An 11,227-nucleotide genomic window follows, 5' to 3' on the forward strand; every position below is an offset into this window, starting at 1 on the left:
GTGACAGCAGCACTTAAGCAGCTTCCAGTTTGCCAGACTGAAGGCAGTGAGGAGCACTGGGAAGTCTCTTGTTCATTGTGCCTTTTGCAAGAAGTCAGAAAGGAGAGGATTTCACTTACTTTTTTTTCTCTTGCATCCAGTGGCATTTCTGCAGCTTTTTTTGCTGAAAAGCTGTAGGTCCAGCACAGTGGGGCTTTTCAAAGACAGCAGTGGGTGTTTAGTAGTTGCTTAGTTGTTTAGTAGCCTATGGCTAAACTCCATGATACAGCAGTAAAATGATGCTCCAGAATCTGTAACACTGTTTGTTTAATTAAACTTGAATTAGCTGCTCCCTTCCTCTCCATCACTAACCATTGTCTGTTTTCCTACAATGCTCCAAATGCAAGCCTGTATTTAAAACTAGCAGTTTGTATAAGAAAATCTGCCTAAGAGTTAACCAGGTCCTCTGCACTGAAGCTGTCTGTCAGGGATAAAAGGATCCTGGATGGTGTCTGTATCTGAATGCAGGCTGTGCCCTGCCTCTTGCAGAAGCATCTTGTCTTCTGCTACAGATGATTCACAGGGATAGCATTTGGCCCCCTCTTGCCTTGTTTCCCTCCCTCCTTCCTGGAGGCATTGTTCATCTGAGCAGTTCTCTGTATGTTTGTACTTTAAGAAAACCCTAAATCTCTCTTGCACTGACCCTACTGAGAAGCCTCCAGCTTTGCTGCTGTGTGCACAGCAGGACCACAGAGTCCCCAGCCCAGGGATGGGCAACCTGAGGGTGAACACAGCTTCAGTTCTGCCTCTGACACAGGTAGTGCTCTCCAGCTGCATGGCCTCATCCTCTTCAGATGTGGGAGAACATGATCACATGCTGGAAGAATGCATCACAGTGTGTTCACATCAGAATAATGACAACGTGTTAATTGTTGAATTAAATATTTTCTGAGGGAGAGTTTGGGATCCTTGGCATTGCACCAATGTGAACATGTGCACATGGTCTCCCAGCCTCCCATGCTGTAGACTTCACTTGCTGAGCCCCAAAATTCCTCCTGCTGACACAGATGCCCTCTGAGTGAGCTCTGGGGTCCCCTTGAACAGTCAGACACACTTTTGCCTGACCCACCACATCTGGGGTAGGTGTCCTGGGGCATCAGTGTTGGGCCTCCTTGGAGAATGGAGATGGGAGCACAGACCCCATTCCTGTGCCTGCAGCCACTTCCCTGTCACAGAGCATCCAGAGCAGTGCAGAAGGTTCTGCCTGCTCACCCCTCTCCTGCCTCAGCCCTTGACTCAGACATTGCCCTGTTGTGCAGATGTTCTATGGGAAGCAGTTTGGGTTTTAACAGAATTGTCTCTTTGAAGAGGAAACCAAGTGTAGCTGCTCAGGAGCAGCTCCTGTGCAGTGCCCCTGGTGTGTGGGTCTGTCTGGACCTGGGACAGGGAATCCCAATCCCACGTGGGCCAGAGCAGCCAGCTCCCTGCTGGGTTGGCATCCAGTCTTATGATGAAATGGGGTGGTGGGAAAGTGGTGTGGGAGTGAAGGAAACTTCCCAAGTCACTCAGGAACAGTCAGAAATCAGAAAACCTCCTTATGAGTGTAGAGAGCAGGTGAAACACAGCTACCCCTGTGGGAAGCCAGAGATGTGCAGGCAGGCACAGGGCACAGGGGGAATAACAGTCCCACATCAGCCCCATTTCTACATGGGATTTAAGGATGTGCTGCTGGTTTCTGACAGTGTCCCAGAGGGCAGAAATGCACTTGAGTGACAAAGCCCATGAGATAAAGGGTTGCAGGTCAGCAGGTGACAATCTCCCATCTGTTTCACTGAATTGCACAGGGGGGTTTCCATTTTGTAGCCTCGTGAGATGAAGGCAGGGAAGGTGTGAGCTGGCTGCCTCCAGCTGAACTCACCTCAGGGATCCCTGCTCAGACACAGCAGAAACACTGAAACCAGCATCCCAGTTCCCAGAATAGTGCTATAGTTCCTAGAAACCAGATAAACCAATGTGTCTTCACCAGAGGCTGCCCTGTTTGGTGGGGCCCAACCTCTGCAATGCTCAGGTACCACCTGAGGCTCTGGCAAGCTGCATCTCCCTTCAGTGGCCATGGCAGCATCAGCTTAGCAGTGAGATTTGGGAAGCTCTCAACAGCTTTTGGATTCCATGGGCTGCAATACTGACCTTGCATCCTCACCACCATCCCAGTTCAGCACAACCTCACTGGGCTGTTTCCTTACCTGCTGCTTCTGCAGTCTGGGAGGTCCCAGGGATGAAGCTCAGGGCCTGACTGGGGTGGTTGCTCAGCTTCCTTTATCCTTTTCCTTTATCCTTTATCCTTTTCACCTTCTGTGGAGTTTGAGTGGCAGCAGCTCAAAACTGAGCTGCTTTCAGGAATGCTGGTAGAGGAGCTCCAGCTCCCAGCCCTGTGTGCTGTCCCAACCTGCAGTGGACAGGGAATGCTCCTCATCAGAGCTGCCTTCCTCTTTGGCTGTATGAACTTGCCAGGTATTTCATAACAAAGAATTCAGGACTTCGAGGATGAGTCACGAGGTATCAGGTCCTGGCTGGGTTGTGCAAGCCATAGGAAAACCTACAAACACAGGGTCCTGGGATGAAGCTGTCACAAAGGGTGTTCTTGATGGCCCAGACAATACAATATGTCCCTCAAGGTAGTTCCTCAGCCCCTCCATCCTAATACTGGCCTTGTCAGTTGAAAATTAAATGCATTTCTGGAAGAAATGGTGCAGAAGCCAGTCTCACACTGGGACACCCTGTGTGGGGAGAAACCTGTCCCTCCTGTGCATGTCCCAGCAAAGGGCATTGGTGACCAGTTTGGTTGGGCAGTGAAAAAGGGCCCAGCAGGAGGTCAGGAGGGGTGAGCAGCAGCACCTTGTTTCAGGGCAGGGGGATCAGTGTGGTGTGAGCATTGCCTGGCTGTGCCCATCCAGCTGCTCCCTCTGGCTCTGTGTGGGTGCTGCTGGCCGGGCTCAGCACCTCAGTCCCAAACACCTTTGGTCCCTCACTGGCACCCAGATCTCCTGGAGCCTCCTGGAGAGTCCTGCTGTGCGAGTCCTGTGTCCCTTGTCACCAAGAACAGGCAGCCCTCCACTGCTTCCACCGTGGTGTCCCCTGCCACAAAAGGGGCTGGGAAGCAGCAGGGACAGAGGATCACAGGCCAGAGGTATTAACAGAGTGGCTGTTCCTCCAGTCTGGGTGCCAGCCATGGTCACCTCTAGCTGCTTGGCCTGGCATTTACCCCCAGGCTGCAGTCTGTAGCAGTGCCTGCCTTAATTTCTGTGCTTTGGAGGAGCCCCTTGGGGGTTGGCTCATCCCTGCCCCTTTCTGCTGCTGAGTGGGAACTCGGGGCTCTGTGGTGTTGGGGTGCACTGACTGCAGTTTGGTGCATTCCAGGTGAAACCTTTGTCCTGGGAGATGGCCTCCCAGCACCCTTGGAGCCTCGCCTGGACCCCATGGACTCTGCCTTGAACTCTGTCAACTCATCCAGCCACAGCAGGAGCTCCAGGGACTATCGGCTGCAGGGATACAGGCACCTGCACCAACCCTCCAGCCTCAGCCAGGGCAGCACCTCTGCCTTGCATAGGCTTAGCTCTGGGGGTAAGAGAGTTCAGAAGACAGCCCTCCAATTGTAAATTAGGCAATAAAGGGCTTTTCTAACTCCAGTTACAACTTTCTGACTTCAGGAGGTATCAGAGCCTGGCTCTTACACTGCTGGACAGTAGTAGAGCTGATGGTGGTTCTAGAGACATGGTGGATGGGTGGGTGGGAATGTGGAGAGGTGATGCTTGCAGGGTCACTGCTTCTCTGTGGTGGCTTAGGAGGGGCCTGGAGGCCAGTGGAGGAGGGAGTAAGCAGGAGCTGAACTTGAGAGCACGGGCAGGGGGCTGTCAAAGCAATAAATGGGCATCTGAGTCCATGAGTGTGGATCAGGAATGGCCCCTGGGCTGAGAACTGCCTGAAGGAGCTGGGAGCTGGGGACAGGAGGATGGGAGGACAGGGCAGGGTGAGTACAGGGGTGGCACTTAGCTCTGGAGGAATGGGGACAGAAGAGCTGGTTATTGCAGTACATTGACACATGGCAAATCCAAGTGTTTGCATAAAAAGTTGTAATTTTAGAAGTGTGGCATCAGTAAAGGCCTCTAAAAAGCTCAGGCTGCTGATGCCTTGCTACATCTGCCTCTCCCCACATCTCTGTGTGCAGGCAGAGAGCTGGAGCAATGGGCTGTGCTGATGCCAGTCCTGAGAGCAGGACTTTTGGTAGCTCAGGAGATGCTTCAGGACACCAGAATTTCACATGTGGGCTCAGTCCATCAGAAAATGCAGCCCGTGAAAACACAGAGCAGCTTTGCTGTGGTGAAATTGCTAAAGGTGGTGTTGGGAGCAAGGGGAGTGTGTGGGGAGAGAGGTGGGAATAGAGGATGATTTTCTGCAGTGGTGGGAATTGTCAGCAGATGGGCAGGGAAAAGTGGGAATGGGGAGGGCAAAATCAGCTGATGGGGGAGAGCAGGGGGAAACTGGGGTTTAGAGTGAAGAAAAGGGCTCAGTATGGGAGGCTGCCATGAAAAGGGAGGCCTGAGGAGTGAGAATAAGGCTTTGGTGCTGGACCTCTGCTGCAGGAATCTCCAGCAGGGCACATCCTGCTGCAGGATTTGCCCTTCACATTGTCTCTGCTGCTGCTTTGAGAGGAGCCTGAGTGAGAGATGAAGGGTGAATAACTGCTGGAGTCAGTCTGTGGGGGATGCTCAGTAACAGGGGCTCTTCTGCCATTCCCCAGGGTCAGACAGATACTTGGGCTCTCGAGAGGTCTCCAGGCTGAGCAGCCGTGACCCTTCCTCCTGGACAGTGGAGGAGGTGATGCAGTTCATAAGAGAAGCAGATCCACAGCTTGGCCCCCACGCTGACCTCTTTCGAAAACATGTAAGTTTTTGTGTGTTTATTTATTTATTTATGTGTGTGGACCTATAGATTCTATACCCCTGGGGGCAGATCAACACACCAGGGAAGTGTAGGAGAATCAGAAGCACAGCAGCACTTTGTACCAGCTGGAGTTTTGTGCTATGAAAAATATCCTCCTAACTTGTGTCAGGGTCAGGATTTGGATCCTCTGAGCTCCTGGAAGGGAAATGGCACAGCCCAGCTGAGGCTCTGAGCACTGTTGCCTCTGTGTGTACAGGGAGCTCAGCTCTTGGCTGGATTTGAACCCTGGCACCAAAAATACAAAATGTTGTTCATCCTGGACTCTTAATATTCACATCATAGCAAATTTCTCCTGCCAAGAACTATGTTCCAAGTGGAATTCATTGAGTGTGTTGCTGCTAAATTCCTCTGTTTCTTATAAAAGGAGTCTCCTGAGGCCCTGGTTCTTGTGCATGTCTTTAAGTGTAAAATAGCTTCAGACAAACAGCATGGAGTTTGTGGAATATAAGCTACAAAAATTTTGGCAGCTCCACATCCTGACTCCTGCCAGACAGTTCCCTCTGCCTTTTTATTCAGTCCATCTTATACCTGGTGGTGCTCATGAAGTCAGAAGAGCAGTAGGAGAAAATACTCATCTTCCCCAGGCAGGAGAGGTGGACGGGATGGTTCTTGCCCTGTGCTGGGCTAAGACACCCCTTTTTTTAAAAATTAGTTTTAATTTCCTTATACAAGAGGGTGCTCAGCTCTGGTAAGGGTCCTGTATTGGCAATCTTGAGGAAGAGCTTTGCTTTGAGCTTAAGAAGGGAAAAGCACAACAAACTGGTACTGAAGATTACTGGAGATCTCACCAAGTGTGAGACCTCACTGAGCAGCCACATAGGACAGGATTTTCTGTTGTTAGAGGTTATGATTTTTTATTTTTAATTTATAAGTCAATTGATTTTTTTTTCATGGAAACCTGTACGCAGCAAAGCTCTGAGCCAAGCCAGGGACCAGGTCAAGGAATGTAAAGGACTGGAAAACTTCACATGCAGATGCTAAATTCAGAGCCATTTTCTGGTCATTTTGAGCTTTGTGATCCCTCCCTGAGCCCCTCTCAGGGCACATCCAGCTCAGCTGTAAAGCATCGGATGCTTTTGAAAGCTGTGCTCTTGAAATCAGCCTTGCTGGAGATGAGATGCTCCACTGCTGCTCTGCCAGCTGCTCAGACTTTACTTAGAACTCCAGAAATCTGCTTTACAGGCAGTGGCAATCCCTTCAGGTTTACAAGGTTTGGTCCCTTGCCTCCAGGGCTGTGTGTGTTGTGGCAGAGCTGCTGTCCTGTCCTGGCTGGCACATCCCCTCCCAGGACACTTCCCCTGCAGTGGGATGACCATGCCCTGGGGTGAGAGAGTGAGAGTGCTGCCCTGGCACTGCCACTGCCTTAATTATTCCCCTGTCAGAGAAACCCCTTGCTTTTCTTCCCTCCCCACCTCCCTTCAGGATTTGTTCACCAGCTGGACGTGGCTCCACGTTGTCCCTCAGCACCTTTCCCACCGCCACGCAGGGCTCAGAGGCTGTGGGGCTGCCCCCCCCCGGGATGCTGCAGCTCTGCACCACCTGCAGACACTTCTGTGGTGCTTGCACACCCAGCTCAGAGCTTCAGCTGTTGTGGGTGTGGGAATAGGGTGGCTCTGGGGCTTAGAGGGAGGCATGAGGTGGTGCTCACGGGTTCTGGTGTCACCTCCCTGCAGGAGATTGACGGGAAAGCCCTGCTCCTGCTGCGGAGTGACATGATGATGAAGTACATGGGGCTGAAGCTGGGCCCGGCCCTGAAGCTCACTTACCACATCGACAAGCTAAAGCAAGGCAAGTTCTGAGAGGACTCTTGGCAGGACAGACCCTGGAAGCTCCTCTCCTGGCCGTCCATACCCGCGCTCGCCTGCAGACAGGTATGCATGCACACACCCATTTACGCCGCAGACGGACGCCTGGCCCTGCTGCAGGGGCTGTGCCACCCCCCTGCCCCACGCCAGCAGCCGGGGACCAGGGGGACTCTGGGGACCAGGGGGACTCTGGAGGAGGCTGGCACACCCGGGGGCCTCACGCCGGACTCCGTCACGGGCATCGTGTTGGAAGTGGAGGGGTTCTCCCCGCTGCCCGCCTGGCACTGCTCCTGCTTCCCGGGATGGAGCCGTGGCTCTGGGCAGAGCCCTGGGACTGGGCTGGCTCTGGCTCCTCTCCCTCCCGGCCCCTCAGAGGGGTGGTGGGGCCAGGGGGCTGAGCACTCCTCGGGGCAGCTCTGCTGCAAGGGGACGATGTCCCCAACCTGCACTTGGCCCCTGGAGCAGCGTGGCAAGCTCAGAGCAGTGACTGTCCTGTCTTCCATGCCAGGGGGTGCCCGGCCTCCCACCCTGGGGACCACTCACCTCCTGAGCACTGCCTGCCCCTCAGCTCCCAGCCTCCCCCTGGCTGGGACATCAGAACAGGGGTGGAGGCTTTCATATTTATTTTTGACTGAGGGGGCCACGCGGGAGCGTGGAGCAAATATTGGGAGAGCTGAGGAGCAGGGCTGGGCCTGGCATGGCCGTGTCAGGGATGGGCCTGGGTCAGCATTGGAGGCTGTCTGGATGCTGCAGGACTCAACTGATCCTTTGCTCCTTTTTTTTTTTTTTTTTTTTTGGAGGGTATGTCGTTTTATTTTTTTAATTTCGTTTTTTTTTTTTTATAAGGAGTCATCTGTTTAAAATGATGAAATGATTTTTATACCTGTTGAACTTGCAGCTCTTGGAGATTTTTAGCCAGAAATGCAGTTTTGTCTTCTCAGGGGCCCTCCCAGCCCTCTGGTTTTGATCCGTCCCAGCTCAGCATGTGCAAGAGGGTTTTGGGTCTTGCAAGTCAGAGGGTCACAGTGTGGTGACCTGTCCTTGTATTGCTCTTCCTGCCAGGGCTTTGCCCTACCTGGGTGCTCCTGTTTGTTTCAGACAGTCTAATATATTTATTTTTGATGGCACTTGAGCAGTAACCTGCTGTCCCAGACACGTTACTGCAGCTGCAAGAGGAGTCTCAGAGTCACCCACCCGTGCCTCGTGTCCCCTGGGCAGCAGCTGCCAGGATGGGGGTGTCTGTGGGGACAGGGACTGCACCCCTGGAGCATCACCAGCCCCCACGGTATGACCTGGGGAAGGGGCTGGTGGAGAGGAGCAGGGGAGGGGAAGGGGAGAGCTGTCCCCAGCGTGTCCCCACGCATGCACCCACAGCTTCTGCACACCTTTCCCTCCTGCAGTGACAAAAGGGCTGGGATGGGGAGCTCTCTGCAAGCACTTCTTCTTCCTCCTGGCTTTAGCTCACCCTCTGTGCATCCCGAGCAACCTCTCACACCCTCGTCCCTGCCAAGCTCGAGGGTCCTGGCCAGCAGCAGGAGAGGCCTCCTTGTGCCAACCCTCCAGTCTTGAACTGGGTCAGGTTTACCCCTAAGGGGAAAAGTTGCAAAAAAAACCCAAGCAAAAAAAACCCAACAACAATTAAAGAAACACAAACAAAAACCCCAAAGTAATAAAAAGCTGTATAGCACAGTGTGTGCTGCTGTCCTCACTGCTGCACCAGTGGGGTCAGAGGGATGTGGGGCTCACTAGTAGAGTGAAACACAAGCCCCAGGGCACCCCTCGTTTTCACCTGACACAGATCAGGCAGGTCCCTTGGTGGGGTCAGCCAGTGCTTTCCTCTGCACTTATTTTATGTTGATTTGTTTATAAATAAAAGGATAACTGAGTTCCTCAGTTGTGTGTGTGCTGGTGGGGGGATCCCCTGCCTGGGCCCTGCAGGGTTGGGGGTGCAGGGCTGCTCCTCTGTGGGAGCTGGGCCAGACCTGGGCTCAGAAAAGCAAAACCCCAGCAACAACCTGATATGTGATAAGGAGAGCTCAGAGCTCACCTCCAACCCTGCCCACTCCCTCCCCTGCAGCTCCTCGATGCTCTCCAGGGTGTTTTTCCCAGGATCATCCCTGCCTGGCAGCACTGGGGATGGTGGGGGGGGACCCACACGACTTTTGGGCTGCAGGGGCTGAGTTGTGGAGGCACAGTGAGGCCTTGGCCAGGTCCCCTGGTGACCACTCCTCCATCCCTACAGTGAAAAGCCCTGTGGAGGCAGATTTCAGTTCTAAACTTCCACAGCATTTCATGGAATCATTGAATCCCAGGCTGGTTTGGGTTGGAAGGGGCCTTACAGAGTGTCTGTTCCAGCCCCCTGCCACGGGGACACCTCCCCCTATCCCCATCCAGCCTGGCTTTCAACACTTCCGTTTTCTTAACTCCAGATGCTTCAAAAAAGGTTGCAGCCCCAGCTAAGGAGCTGAAACAACACAAAGGGTGTGGATCACAGCAGAAAGTGGTCACCCCCACCACGACTGCCCCTGGGTGACAGGAGCCCTGCTCAGGGGACAGGTGGGGACTATGGAGGCAGCAAAGTTCTCCCTAAGGGTGGGAGGAGGTGATGCTGTGGGGTTTGTCCTGGGGGGAGCTGAGCCATCCCCCCCCTTGGCTCTCTCCACGTGTAACAAAAGCTTCCAAGGTGACCCCACAGCCCCTGGGGGACAAAGCACCTCCCCACATCCCAGAGTGCAGGGCCCTGGGGTGTCCCTGGGCCCAGTGTCCCCAGGGCTGTCTGGGCAGGGGGGGAGTGGGCAATTCCACCCAAGCCCTGAGGCTGCTCCTGGGGGAAGGCAGAAAGGAGCAGCAGGGATGGCCCCAAAGGACAGGAGAGCCCCAAGCCCTGGGTCACTGCACTGGGCAGCAGCCCCCCCAGGCAGCCTGAACACCAGCACCGTGCCCTGCACAGGCTGCAGGCTCAGGCCATGCTCCCAGGCTTCTCCACTGCCCCACAATCTCAGCCAGATTGTAGCAAATGCTGCTAACAAACTTGTCCAGCCTACACCAAATTCATTTAAAATTAGTATTCTACTTCAATCATTTTTTCTCCCTCCATAACACAGCAAGCTCTTGGCTAGTTATTAATTTTATTACAAATAGCTGAGTCAGTTGCACAGTTTTGGCCAAAAGAAAGAAGAGAGAAAGAAAAGGAGAGAAAGAAAGAAAAGGAGAAAGAAAAGGAAAGAAAAAAAGAGAAAGTTCAGGAGAAAGAAAAGGAAGCAATGACCTGACACTGCTGAGCACCTGCCACTTCATGGCCAATGTTTGTTCAGTACAGAGCATCCTGACTTGACCATTTTTGCAGCACTGTTACAAGTGGCACACACAAAGAATGCTCAGTGCTTTCCCAGCTAAAAGCAGCTTTGTATTTATAGTGGGCATCTAAAGAAATTGAGGAATAAAGCAAGAGGGGATGCAGAAAAGATCACTTCAGATGGGACAGGAAAGTCTGGCATCAGATACATGAGAGTTAATACTCAGCCAGGCTCAAGACATGCAGCATTCTCCCAGTTTTAATGAACTGAAGAGTTCTGAAGCTCCACTTCAGCCAACTGAGACACTTCTCAGTTACCAGAGGCCAAAACCTGTGTCACTTACACTGCAGCCAGAGGCAGGAAAACAGAAAAGGTGAATGCATTTCCCCACCTCAGAACTGCAAAGCTGAGCTGATAACCTGCACACAGCTACCAACTAAAGTAACACTGAGGGCACACTGTGAGCTCCCTCCCTTGGGAACCTGCACCTCTGAACTGAGGGTGGGACCTGCAGCTCCCCTGTGGAAAAAAAGGCAACAGAAGGCTCTGCTTCCCATCAACAGCAACAAAAAAGCACCAGGAACTGTTCAGTCCAAGGCAAATCACAACGGGAGCTGTAAAGGCAACATCTGAAAGTACTTCACTGTCTTTTTTTGTGCTTCCCCCTTGATGCAAGGAGTTGAAATTTCCCAGCCCAAGAAACAGCACCAGCAAACACTGGCAAAGAAAGGATGAAGGGTTATGCCATGCTTCAGGAAGCCAGGGGCCTGACAGTTTTGTGGTTTTGTTTACCCTCCCCAACAGGATTCAAGTTAATGCATCCCTGCAGTGCTGTATCACAGACCTGATCATGTTCCAGATTAACTCTGCTGTATCAGTACTTCCCTGATTAAAAGTTCATTGCCAGCAATGAGTGCAGGAAGACCACCAGTGCCAAATGTTTTTAAATACAACTGAAAAAAAAAACCCTGAACGTGTTGTATCTGTGCTCCTCCCTCCCCCATTAAAAAAAAGACTGGATAAAGCCAAACAGACCTATCCTCTGCATAGCTCAAAAACCAAGAGAGCCTCCAAAAAATCTAATTTCTTCATGTTATCCACCTAATTGCACCAGTAAGAAAGGCTGTTGAGGGAGCAGAATGGCAG

General features: G+C 52.6%; 1 protein-coding gene across 4 annotated transcripts in view; it reads left to right on the top strand.

Annotated features, from left to right (window-relative positions):
• Positions 1 to 8,678, top strand: part of SCMH1 (Scm polycomb group protein homolog 1) — a 58,407-nt gene extending 49,729 nt beyond the window's left edge. For all 4 annotated transcript variants that reach the window (XM_071767496.1, XM_071767498.1, XM_071767497.1 and 1 more), the window contains 3 exons: positions 3,397 to 3,600; positions 4,778 to 4,920; positions 6,654 to 8,678. In XM_071767496.1, coding sequence (XP_071623597.1) covers positions 3,397 to 3,600; positions 4,778 to 4,920; positions 6,654 to 6,779 — 473 coding nt within the window. In that variant the 3' untranslated portion in view covers positions 6,780 to 8,678. The remainder of the gene's footprint in view (positions 1 to 3,396; positions 3,601 to 4,777; positions 4,921 to 6,653) is intronic.
• The last annotated feature ends 2,549 nt before the right edge of the window (positions 8,679 to 11,227 follow it).

Source organism: Heliangelus exortis, chromosome 24 (assembly GCF_036169615.1).
Source record: "Heliangelus exortis chromosome 24, bHelExo1.hap1, whole genome shotgun sequence".
Lineage (NCBI taxonomy): Eukaryota > Metazoa > Chordata > Aves > Apodiformes > Trochilidae > Heliangelus > Heliangelus exortis.